Below are 13,511 nucleotides of genomic sequence, written 5' to 3' on the forward strand. Positions count from 1 at the left end.
AAAATAGAATTTTTTTAGTAAAGGTTCTTATAAGAAACACTTATACTCTCAAAAAAATATTTTAGAGGAAAAACATGGGTACCTGAGAAGCTACTTATTGATTTCTAGGTATAGCATTGCCAATCTTTGATAATAGATTATCTCAAATCATTCCGTTTTATCCCATTTCTTCAGTATATGTAGACAATCTGAATTTTACTTTTAAAATAGCAAGAAATAGTCAAAATTTTTGCTTCTCTACTCTAATCAGCTTCTCATATAAAACTTTCATTCTTTTATTAGATTATATCTAGCTGCTAGCTTATTTTAAACTTCCAGAAATACACAAAAATGCTCTGTAAGATACGTGCACCTGTAATGGTCTTGGAACTGTCTCTTATTGTAGCACCAATTTTATGCATTACTGACAACTATTTTCTTTGATTATCTTTTTATTGCTTGCTCTCTGGGAACTACTCTCTACAGGAGATCCCTGACGACATGGGATCAAAAGGCCTGAGTAAGTGATTAAAATACTCCCAAGTTATTTTTTAACCTCCATCTACAGACCTACCTTTTTCAGATACATTTTGAGATTCATGGTAGCGCCCTTCTGGCATGAGGAGGTGTATGATTTAGATTGCTTTTAGATTCTTCATGTTAATAATATGCTTGGGATTTTTATTTCTGTAATACACACCTTTTATTTTTCTCCATTTTTCACATGTCATTTGAAAAACTGCTCATAATTATGTTTTCCTTTTTGTAATTTTTATGGCAATTACTTTCTCTAGGAATTTTTTAAATATGAAGAAAGACTTTTAATGTTTTTTAAAATACTGCTATCTGCCCTCATTATTAGAAGGTAGAATATAATCTTCCTTACAGTTTTATGTCCCCCCCTTTTTTTTGTTAAAACAAGTTAAAATTGCTTTGAGCCTGTGTTAGAAAAGCATTGCTATAAGGTGAAACTATAAAACACAATAGGCCTTAAATATTAAAGAAGAATTGTAGAACTCAAGTTCAAGTAGCAGTCTATGTAGTAGATAAATTGTATATCTTTTTTTAAGGAAGTTGTAAGTTATGAAAAGAATTATAAGAAATATTATCCTTTGTTTTTTCTTTAACCAAGGTGTTGTCTCTGTTTGGGGGGAGTTTTTTTGTGTGTGTTGTTCCTGTTTAATTTTCTAGCTAGTACTTAATCTTCATATAAAGCTTGGTACAGAGTCTGATAATGTAGGAGTCATTTAATAAATGTTGGAATGAGTGAATGAAACAAGAAGTCATTTTAGCAAACAAAATTTTAAATGTGAATGTTTACAAATTGATTAAATGTGAAATTTTACCAAATATTACTAAGTTCTTTCAGGTGACAATGACTCATAGAAGTAATCTTTTAGGCTAAAGTTTTTTTCTAAGTAGTTGTTTCCGTTTGCATTATTAAGCATCTTGAAAACTTATTTCTTCACAATTCATTGACCATTAAGGATATCGCCAATATCTTTTAACTTTCTAAGTTTACCTTAATAAACATTAAATTTCACAGATATTTTTTTCCTGATTAATGCTAACTTGACTTTTAACCTTAACTATAGGTACTTGACTTTTATTTCAACTTTAACAATTAAAGGTTTATATTAGATTGAAAGCAGTATGCTTTATATGTAATTATTTCTATTACACACACTTTATTATTTATGCATTTGCCTTTTTAGGATCCGGCAAGAGCCACAAATTTACTATCACTAGTTGGCACCCTTTTTTAATCTCTTACCTTTGGGAAAAATTATCAGTGAAATCTTCAGAAACTGGAAAATATTTCCACAGATTCTTAATGCTATAGAATTTATTTTGAGAATGATCATGAGGTGGTGTGGATCATCAAATGAACCCACATATTTTTGTTACCTGTTGAGTCATCAGAGAACTATGGAAAGCTCATGGAAAAAGGAACTAAATGAAGAATTTGGTTCCCGCATTGATATTTTTATAATAGATAACTACACCTTGACCACATCGTATTTTCATCTCTCATTTTAATTGAGGTTTGAGACTTGGGAAGAGAAACAAATGAAAAATGATAACTGATTACCAATGTCGTTGATTTAATTTTCTGGTCAGTGACTTAAGATCCCTTGAATAGTAGGTTTCTGTGCTTCATCTCACAAGAACTGAAAGAATTTATTCACGTGGTAACTTGATCAGATCAAAAAGATTTTATTTAGAAAAGGCTGACGGAGACAGAAAAATATCAGTAAAATTCTAAACTGGATATGATGGAGGTTATCACATAAAACATTACTAGCAGCTGACAAGATGCTCATTATTATACAGTAGAAAATACTGGGAAGAAGGGTGGGTTAAGGGCATTATTTAAGATCTCAGTTATCTATATTCTAAAGTTCAGGATTCAGGGAAAAAACTAAGCAAAATCCTGTGTGATTTTAATGTAAGAAAATAAATGTGACCTCATATTGGTATTCATTAAGCCTTGCTGGAACAGGACTCATGAAGGGACTGAAAACAGAAGGACAAATTATTCCAGATAAACCTGTTGAAGAGATGTGGAATAACACTGAATATCAAGAAAGATGTACACCTGCGTGTAATTTCACACAACCTATGAAAAAGTAGGGTATTTAATTAAAGAGCAGAGAGGGAAACAAAAGTGGTACCCTAGAATACTTTTCATAGACAAGAATTCAATGCTTCTACAAAGACGAGGATCAAATAAATTATTGATTTATCCTGTTGACAGTAGACGAAACAATAATAGAAATTGCCTTTCCAAACCTAATTTTGACTAACAGAACTAATTAAAGTATGATGGAAATCTGGGAGGATACAACTATACTATCATACTTGTAAAAAGCTAGAAATAGAAATCTGTGCAGCTTTTATGCTTTTAGAAGGCAATTTTGAAAAAATTCAAGAGGAAAAAAGTGGGTAAGTTTCCTTTAAAAGAGACTAAAAGTAAGTGTAGTTCAGGAGCAGTTATATAAGGTGCTCAGAAATGAAATTATGGTATACAGTTTCAGACAAGGTTTGTACCTGTCTTTTGTATGCAGTTTATTTTTATAGCTTTCCACTTTGTAGAACACCTCAGAAACTTATACAGTTAGGCACATAGGTTTCCTATTACATCTCTTCTTTTTCTATTTTAAAGACTTATTTAAGTAGATTGGTACAGAGCTCTTAAGATGCCAAAACCAGACTTATTTTCATTTGTGTTAAGAATAAGTGTAAGAGTAGTAGTATTTTTTAAGACTGAGGATGTGTCGTATTTAGGGAGAGCAAAGAGAAAACACATGATATAGTCTCAGGAAGAAATGTTTGACTAGAAAGGTGAGACTTGGTCAGAGAGATTTGAAATGGTTGTGATCAGCAAACATATAAACAAAAATTAAAATTTTAAGAATCTGATTATACTATGTCAAAAGGATAATATTCTTGCACATAAATTTCTAACAGATCAATAAGAAACAAACACTCCCTGTTAGAAAACTGGACAAAGGATATAAGAAGAATGCTCAAAAGATAAGCAAATGAAATAAGCATATAAGAAATCTTTAACAGCCCTAATAATCAATAAACAAAATGATATGTTTTACCCATCACCTTAGCAGACTTTTCTTTTAAAGCAGAATCCAGTGATAGAGATGGTTCTGTGGAATGACTACTTTTAACATATTACTACTGGGAGTGTAGATTGGTACAGCCTTTTTGGAAAAGCATATCTTCTGATCTACTAATTCTTTTTCAAGGAATTTATCCTAAGGATGTAATCAGAGGTGGAAACAAAGGTTTATATATCAGGATGTTTTGTTTAATATTATTTAGAAAGTACAGCACCCCCAAAATTGAAATAATCCTAAAATGCCTTACAGTTGGGAAGTGGTTAATGAAGTATGACTTACTATATAGTATAATATTTTATAGCCATAGAAAATCATATTAAAACATAATGGCGTGGAAAATGCTCACAATATAAATGAAAAAAGTAAACTATGAAACTGTACATATATTGTCTCAGATTTGTAAATAAACATATATATTTAGGGCTATTTTTGAATAGTGTTGCTTTGAACATTTTTATACATAACTTTTGGTATGCATATATGCCTTTTATGTTGAGAAAATACCTAGGAAATGAATTGCTAGGCCACAGATATATAATATGTTAGGTATTAGTAGATAGTGCCAAGTAGTTTTCCAAAGTGGTTATACCAGTTTACCCCACCCCCACCCCCAAGTAGTATGTGAGTTCCAGTTGCTACATATCTTTCTCTACGCTTGGCATACCTGTTTTGTTTTTGTTTTTTCATTTTGGTCATTCTGGTGGATGGTAGAGATATCTGTTGTGGCTTTAATTTGCGTTTCCCCGATAATAAGCTTGAACACTTTTTTATACTTATTGGATATTTAAATATCTTCTTTGATGACATGCCTTGAAAAAGATTATTTTTAATTATCAGGAAAAAAGCATTTTAACTTTCTAACAAGCTCCCAAGCAATGATAATGATGCCATTCCAAGGACAATACTTTAAGTAGCAAGAGTTTATTATAGAGGAGTTACTTAAAGGATACTTGAAAGAACTTGAAGAATTTGACTGCTTCATAGCTATTGGTAATCTTAGAGAACTCAAGATGAGTAGGGGAAATTCCCAGAAAAGAGATTGTAGTAACTTCAGTTTTTTATACATGTATAACATGTCAGACATATTCAATAGTAGAGGAATAATAAAATAAACCCCACAAGTATTCATTTATCCAACTTCTCTAATTGTCAAATCATGATTAATTTTGTTTCTTCCATACTCCCACTTTCCCCTCCACTCACTCAAGTGCAATAACTAACATTTCTTTCTTTTGTATATTAGAGATTGCACAGTGTAATACCAATCCTAGTATAAATTTAAGAATTATTTTTTCTATGTGGCATTCCTACTTCTGGGAATGAATTTTAAGGAAATAGGACAAAAGGTGAAAGCCATATAAATGAAGACGTTCATAATAATTTGTTGATGTTTGTGGGAAACAATTTAAAGCAAACTAAAATATCTAAGTTAAGTAGTAAGGTAAATCATGATGTAACAGTCCAATAGAACATTATACAACAATTTAAAATGATTGTTTTGACATCTGTGTGATAACATGGGAAGAAATTTTTAAATATAAACTTTAGAAAACCACCATTTTATATGTGCTATCATACATTATTCAGTCTTGTAATTTTTAATGTTCTTCCTTCGTTTAAAATATACATAATAATGATTAAGAAAATTGTATCTTGTCTTTGTAGGTTAGAATAGCAGACTTACTTTTCACTATGACAGTTATTCAAGAACTGTACTACCATTAAGTTCTACCATTCTCTAAACTTTTCAGTAGTGCTACTTGATTTTAGGAGACTGGGGGTGGTATGGTACAGCAGATATCTCTCCTCAAGCTTTTTCCTTATCCGTTAATTTTTTTTTTCCTTTGCCTGACATAAGAAATTTAGATTTACCTCTCTCCCATGGAAAATTTTGTTTTTTAGTTTTTATAGATAAAATTACCTCTTTTTATTCAAAGGAGACACGTGTTGAGAGAACACAAGAGATTACATTTACATGAAAAAAGTGCTGGCTGTTTACTGAACAGTCAAGTTATGAAATGGGGGTCACTTTGAAGAAGGGGCCAGGCAGCAGATGGGCGTGTTTACTTTATCCTTTTTGTTTTGCAAAGTAGCCATTGTCAGTTTTATCAAAGCAGAGTTTCTCAAATAATTAGTCTACTTGAAAATACAATCCCACCTTCTAGAATTCCGTTCCATTTGACTTTTTTTTTGAGGCATCTGAATCTATGATATCCAAAATGCTTTATCTGTATGATCTCAGACATGAATTTTCATTTCTCTTCAGGAACAAGAAAGAAGCTGAACTAAAAGCAAGATCATTTATTTATTTTTTAAGATATCACTTCACTGAAATGGGCATCTGTTTGCTCAGATATAACTTGTCTCCTTTGTTAGTCATTACTGTATCATAACCTAAATTAAATGGTGTCAATGACATTTTCTCTTTGGGGTTTTTATGTCGACAGTTGGACTGATGTAGGATCACTTTGTTATATTCTACTTTGTTATATTCTGTTATAATCTATTCATAATAAGATTTTGTTCATAAACTGTTGAACAGAAAATGAGACATTTTCCTTGATTGCAGATTTTTTTTCCTTGCTAATTCATATTCATTTATTTGAAATAATTAAACTTTTCAAAGAAAATCAGAAATGTTCTTAAAAACTCTTTGGGTATCTGTGGTTTATATCTCGACATTTTGTTAAGTCGCCTTGTGTTTATTTTGATAATTTGCTTTTTTTAAACTCATGACACTGTGTTTTCTTTATTTTTTCCATTGTCCTGCAATTTCAGAACATGTAACTTCTAATGCCAGTGATAGCGAAAGTAGTTACCGTAAGTGTTTTAAGTTGTTTGTTCTTTTGTTATCTCAAGTAATATATCCTTTGGGTTTTTTTCCCTTAGTGATGTATTCTGAAAACTGAAAATTAGGTGTTTAATATTTTAAAATCAGGGAGAGCCAAGTAAAATTCTTTACTTGATAAATAAAATCACACTATGTACAGAAGTTAATTTCCAAACTTTTCATAAAATACAAAAGTTCATTTTACAAAAGTGCTATTCGTGTACACAGTATGTGTATGTGTGTTTGTATCTTTTATAAGAAGTAAATATCTAGATAAATGAGTAGTAAACTTGTGTTTTGCCATTTTATTTAGTAATTCTGTTTCTAACTAATCATTAAAATATTTTTCGGTAATGCTAAATTATAATTAGCTTTATTTCCTTTTTTATTCTGTGTCACCAATACTGGTGTGGGTCAAGATACTATTTATCGCCAACTTTTGGTGAACATAAGAAATGACGAAGGGAAAATTTTCAACAGTTGCTCAAACAGTAATACGGATTTCCTTTTTGGTTCTTATGTTACTGTCTTGGTATTATATTATTAAGGGACCTATATAAGCGTGTAAACTTTTTAAACATTTGGGCATGGGAGGAGGGGAGAGTACATGAATATTATCAGTTGTAGCACTTTAAAAATTAAAATTGCTTTTCTAATTTTTTTTTTTTTTACTGCTGTCTAATATGAAAGTAATCTTGATTACAGATGAGTATGGCTGCTCAAAAGGTCCATCCTGTTAATATCAGTCTCTAATATTTTTCATGTTGACAGTATATACTTTTAACCCTCATTCATTTGATTGGTTGTTATTTTTCCTGCATAATAGTTATTTAACGATTTTCTTTTTTGGTATGGGAATGTGATTTCTCGTATTTTAGCATTTTATTAACTTACAGTCAGAACTCACCAAAGAGTAGTTGAGTAGCTTTCTAGACTAAAAAGAGGTAATGAAAGTATATACTGTCTGTCTCACCATTTGCATGAATTATTAGGTGTGGAATATTCAAATTGCATGTTTCTGATAACATGTAAAACATGTTTTACATACAGTACTTTAAAAAGCAGCTTGTAAATATATTTTTATGTATTATAAATTTTAAAACAACAAAATACACTTTAAAGCAGGAAAGAATATTTATGTTGGTATATGAATTTAAAAGATTTACAGCTGCATACATGTAATATAAACCAATGACAAATTTAGTGAAAAGATTGTTATAGAATCATAATAATCAAGAAGAAAATTTTCAAATACATTCTGCAATATTGATTGATTTCATTGAACCACTTGAATTTAACAGCTCTTCCTTGTTTGTTTTCTACACGTGTGTGTGTGTGTGTGTATGTGTGTGCTAAGAACTCCTGAAATTTTTAACTCTTTTAGTTATTTTCATTGAGTCGAGATATAATTCGTAGACTTTTCTATTTAGGATATTCATAAGCTCTAATCTTTTAATTTAATCCTAGAGAATTTAACTTCTGAAGTGCTTTTAAGATTAAAGCAAAATATATTTTTTCTCCTTTACTATCTATGTGATTCATTTTGCTGAAAGGAAAGGATTTAATTTTATCTAAAATTTTTTTTAACTCAAAATGTTATTTTTTAAAAATTGAATAAATGAATTATTATAATAATCAATGAATTTTTTTCATCAATGAAATAGTGACACTAGTTTTACCTTTGCATTAAAATCTTTTGGTTAGAAAATAGTTGTAATTATAAAAATGTATGTGCTATGTTAAATGTTATACCTGGTAGGACCAAAAAAAGCAGCATATTAATAACAAAATTACCTAATATGCATATATGTAGAACTGCTCATTAAAGTATTAATTTTTAAAGAACTATTTAATAGCTCTTAGATTCTAAATAAAAAATTAATAGCTTATACTTGACATCCCAAGTGAAGATTTTAATTCGGTCTAATGATAATCTGTAAAGCCCAGAATAACAGAAAGGTAGTTATTAACTAGGACATTTATATTTTGTTTTTACACATACCAAACTTTATAATTTATCACTTTTTTTCCTAAATCTTGCCATAATTAATTTATAAAGTACCCTTTTTTTTACATCTTTGCTACTTTTCTCGAGAAAGTTCTAGTAATTTATATGTTATATTAAAGAATTAAATTAGTATAGTTTTCTTTACAGATTTTCTCATCTGTATTTTAACTTTCTAATAGGTGGTCAAGAAGAATATGTCTTATCTTATGAGCCAGTGAATCAACAAGAAGGTTTGTGAAGCCTGTTGATGTTTTACAATCTTACCGAAAAACGTAATTTGGAAAATAGGTCTAACTCAACTCATACCTTAAAAAAAGTTTTATTAGAATTTTAGCCTTTTTTCTTACTATACATGTATATATATATAGAAATTTACTGTATGTATTTTATGAAACATGGTTTAGCCCATAGATTATTAAAATCTAATCATTTTATATTGGCTATTTTATATTGGTGTTTTATTTCCTAAGCAGCTTCTTTCCAGTGTTCATAATAGTATCACTATCCTTGTTCAAAATCTTGCAATTATCTTTGATCTTTCTGTTCCTCATCTCCCTTATCTAGTCAGTTTCTAGGCCCTATTTATTCTTATCATATCTTTCTTATTTATAACCTCCTTTCATCCCTCCTACCACAATGTTAAGTCTGATTTTCACTACCAATCTCCCTGCTTCCAACATGGTCCCTTACAGTCCAGCGTATACACTTATATTAGATCATCTTTCTCGATGACTACTCTGATTATACCCTGAGTTTCTTTTTTGCCCTTCTTTGATCTGAGTTTCTTTTTTGCCCTTCTTTGATCTGCTTCCCTACAGTTTCTACTTGAAAAGGGATCAGTAAAACACTGTACTGTGTTTTCTCATTTGTAGTGAGATGATGTTAGCAATGTATAGAAACATTATCTGCTAAAATGCTGAATTTAACTTGGTTGAATTATCTAAGTGTATGACTTCCAACAGGAGATTGACTGAAGTGTAAGATTTTAATAAAGGTTTGTAAACTATCAAGTTAGGCATCATTGGTGGAGAAAGAATGAAAAAGAAATTCTTCATAACAGTTAAGGATACTTTTGTTTTCTAGTGAAGTAAAATACACAGATGTTTGTTGAGTGTTTATTTCTTTTAACATGCAGTATATTTTTATAGTTAATTATACTCGACCAGTGATCATATTGGGACCTATGAAAGACAGGATAAATGATGACTTGATCTCAGAATTTCCTGACAAATTTGGATCATGTGTTCCTCGTGAGTAACCCACATAAAAATTCTTAATTATTGTTCTTAACATTTTGTCACTGTGTGTGGTCAGAGTAAACAGTACCATTTTTTAATGGTTTATACTTATTTTATCAGTTATTCATCCTCCATATTATTGTCACTTTTCAAATTTAAATCAATCTCTTTTGTAGTGAACTTTACAAAACGATTCTTTAAGTAGAAAATGGCTTTGTTGTGCCTTTAAACATTAAATACTTCCTCAAGTTTTTTTCTATTAAAGATACAACTAGACCAAAACGAGATTATGAGGTAGATGGAAGGGATTATCATTTTGTGACTTCAAGAGAGCAAATGGAAAAAGATATCCAGGAACATAAATTCATTGAAGCTGGGCAGTATAACAACCATCTGTATGGAACAAGTGTTCAGTCTGTGCGAGAAGTAGCAGAAAAGGTAAGCATCAAAGTGATCCCAGAATAAAGTTTCTAATCAGATATGCTTTTTTTTTTTCAGATATGCCTTTGACAGTATGAAAGAATGATGGATAGAAACTTTTAATTCATGTTTTTGAAAAAATATAGCTACATGTTGCAGCATTGATTACTTTAAGCAATGTTATGAATTTATTCAACTACATATTTACTTTTAGGTGACTTAGAAAAATATATATAAGATAAAGTAGAATAAGAAGATCAACAAAGAAAATAAGAACAGAAATGATAACATGAATCTCTGCAGGAGGGGAGGTTATTATTTTGGGGTCCTGTGCATTTGCTAGAGATAGACCTTGTGTTTAGCCCTAGCTTTCCAACAAGTAGCATAATTAAGAAGCTAAGATCATCAATAAAAATGAACTAAATGTTCAAGATAAGTGTAAGTTGCTCCTGGTACTGACACTAGGCAAAAATTTCTCCTGAATGGTCATTTAATAAAAGACAGTGTGGAAAAATACTCAGTAACATTGTAACAGCAACAGATTTTTTGAAAGCAATCTGATGATATATTAACACGGGGTTAAGGCAGTTTTATGGTAAAGCCAAAACTGTGTACTCCAGATGTGCTGCTATACTTAAATCAGTCTTTGGGCCTAGAAAATAAACATCAACAAATTATTTTATACTTTCAAAACTATAGTAGTTTAAGACTTAGTCATGAAATGCCTACAAAGCATAAAGCAGTAATTCAACATCTCAGTTTTCCATCTTTAAGTGCTCCTTTTTTTAATAAGAGGTTTGGTTAATTGTGATTAGTTATAAAAATCGAAAAAATGGACATGTTCAGTGATGGCAAGAATTTGGGAAAATAGAAAATCTTATTAGATATTGTTAATGGGGGTAAAATTAGTAGAACTTCATTTGAGAACGATTTGGCAATACCAAATAAATGTACATAACCTGTGACTCAGAAATTCTATTTCTTGGTATCTAAGTAGAGATTCACACGTAAGGATTATGTATAATGATGTGCATTGTAGCACTTTATAGTAGTGAAGAATTGGACTCAGCAAAGGGGAATGGATAATTAACTGTTATTTACTCATGCAGTAGGATACAGAAGCTAGAGCGAATAAACTAGAATATCCACTAATTAAGTGTATCCACATTAATAAATCTCAAAATTATAATGGTGAACGAATGAAGTTGCAAAGGATATATACAGGATGACACTATTCATATAAACTTTAACATAATGTAGTTCATTAATACATATTTTGTGTTTTCATAAACATAAAAACATGCATGGGTATCAAATAAGCTACGAGGATATATGCTACAGCCCAGGGAATAATTATAAATAGAATATAACCTTTAAAAAGTGTGATCACTATGTTGTATACCAGAAATTTATATAATATTGTACATCAACTATACCTCAATTTAAAAAAAAATATTTACTGGGAAAAAAAATGCATGGGAATGATACACATCTACTTCAGGTGTATATGTAGCCACTATTCAGTGGTTTTCCTTTGGGAGAAAAGGAAGGAAACTGTAGCTTTAGCTTTACTTGTAATATTGTATTTCTTTTAAATTTTTTAAAAATTTAAAAAACACACCTCAGCCTGACAAATAATATCCAAACTTCAGATTATTGATAAATAGAAAAGTTACACCATATCATAGCAAACTATTTCTTCTGCAAACCTTGTGGAGAAGAAAATATCAGGAGGTGCCACAAAGTAGAAATATTCCAAATAACACTGTGATCACAATGCAGTAAAGCTATAAATTATTAGAAAATCAAAAACTGAAAGCCTGGCCAACTGGAAAATTTTTATTATTTATTTATATTAAAATATAGTTGATGTACAATATTGTATATGTTAGAGGTGTCCAATATAGTGATTCACAGTTTTTAAAGGTTGTACTCCATTTATAGTTATTATAAAATATTGGCTATATTCCCCATTTTGTACAGAATATCCTTATAGCTTATTTTATACATAATAGTTTGTACCTCTAAGTCCCCTACCCCTATATTGCCACTCCTCATTTCCTCTCCCCACTGGTAACCACTAGTTTGTTCTCTGTATTTGCGAGTCTGCTTCTTTTTTCTTATATTCACTAGTTTGTTGTGTTTTTAGATTCCACATATAAGTAATGTCATACAGTATTTGTCTTTCTCTGTCTGACTTATTTCACTTAGCATAATACCCTCCAAATCCATCCATGTTGCTGCACATGGCAAAATTTCATTCTTCTTATGTCTGAGTAGTATTCCATTATGTATATATACCACATCTTCTTTATCCATTCATCTGTTGATGGACACTTAGGTTGCTTCCATATCTTGGCAATTGTAAATGATGCTGGTATGAACATTGGGGTGCATGTATCTTTTTGAATTAGTGTTTTTGTTTTTTCAGGTATATCCCAGGAGTGAAATTGTTGGGTCATATGGTAGTTCTATTTTTAGTTTTTTGAGAAACCTCCATACTGTTTTCCACAGTGACTGCACCAATTTACATTCCCACCAGCAGTGTACAAGGGTTCCTTTTTCTCCACATCCTTGCCAACATTTGTTATTTGTGCTCTGATGATAGCCATTCTGACAGGTGTGAGGTGGTATCTCACTGTGGTTTGATTTTCATTTCCCTGATGATTAATGATGTTGAGCACCTTTTCATGTGCCTGCTGGCCATCTGCATTTCCTCTTGGGAAAAATGTCTATTCAGTTCTGCCCATTTTTTAAACAGGTTGTTTGTTTATTTGATGCTGAGTTGTATGAGCTGTATATATGTTGTATATTAATCCCTCATCAGTTCTACTATTTGCAAATATCTGCTCCCATTCAGTACGTTGTCTTCATTTTGTCAATGATTTCCTTTCCTGTGCAAAAGCTTTTATGTTTAATTAGGTCCTATTTGTTTATTTTTGCTTTTATTTCATTTGTGTTAGGCAACAGAGCCAAAAAAATAATACCGTGATTTATTTCAAAAAGCGTTCTGCCTATGTTTTACTCTAGGAGTTTTATACTATCCAGTCTTGCATTTGGGTCTTTAATCCATTTTGAGTTAACTTTTGTATATAGTGTTAGAGAATGTTCTAATTTAATTGTTTTACATGTAGCTGTCCAATGTTCCCAGCAGCACTTACTGAAGAGAGAAGTCTTTTCTCCATTGTTTATTCTTGCCTCCTGTCATAGATTAATTGACCATTAGTGCATGGGTTTATTTCTGGGCTTTCTATCCTGTTCCATTGATGTCAGTTTTTGTGCCAGTACCATACTGTTTTGATTACTGTAGCTTTGTAGTATAGGCTGAAGTCAGGGAGCATGATTCCTACACATACATTCTTCTTTCTCAAGATTGTTTTGGCTATTTGGGGTCTTTC

General features: G+C 30.8%; 1 protein-coding gene across 13 annotated transcripts in view; it reads left to right on the plus strand.

The window, feature by feature from the left end:
- The window catches only part of DLG1 (discs large MAGUK scaffold protein 1), a 288,506-nt gene that overhangs the window by 247,710 nt on the left and 27,285 nt on the right, over nt 1-13,511 (plus strand). For 10 of the 13 annotated variants that reach the window (XM_057545184.1, XM_057545179.1, XM_057545185.1 and 7 more), the window contains 4 exons: nt 6,396-6,437; nt 8,635-8,685; nt 9,604-9,705; nt 9,959-10,131. In XM_057545184.1, coding sequence (XP_057401167.1) covers nt 6,396-6,437; nt 8,635-8,685; nt 9,604-9,705; nt 9,959-10,131 — 368 coding nt within the window. Of the gene's footprint in view, nt 1-465; nt 500-6,395; nt 6,438-8,634; nt 8,686-9,603; nt 9,706-9,958; nt 10,132-13,511 lie in introns of all 13 variants that reach the window. The other 3 variants (XM_057545190.1, XM_057545187.1, XM_028163837.2) reach the window with 1 other exon arrangement.

Source organism: Balaenoptera acutorostrata, chromosome 4 (assembly GCF_949987535.1).
Source record: "Balaenoptera acutorostrata chromosome 4, mBalAcu1.1, whole genome shotgun sequence".
NCBI lineage: Eukaryota > Metazoa > Chordata > Mammalia > Artiodactyla > Balaenopteridae > Balaenoptera > Balaenoptera acutorostrata.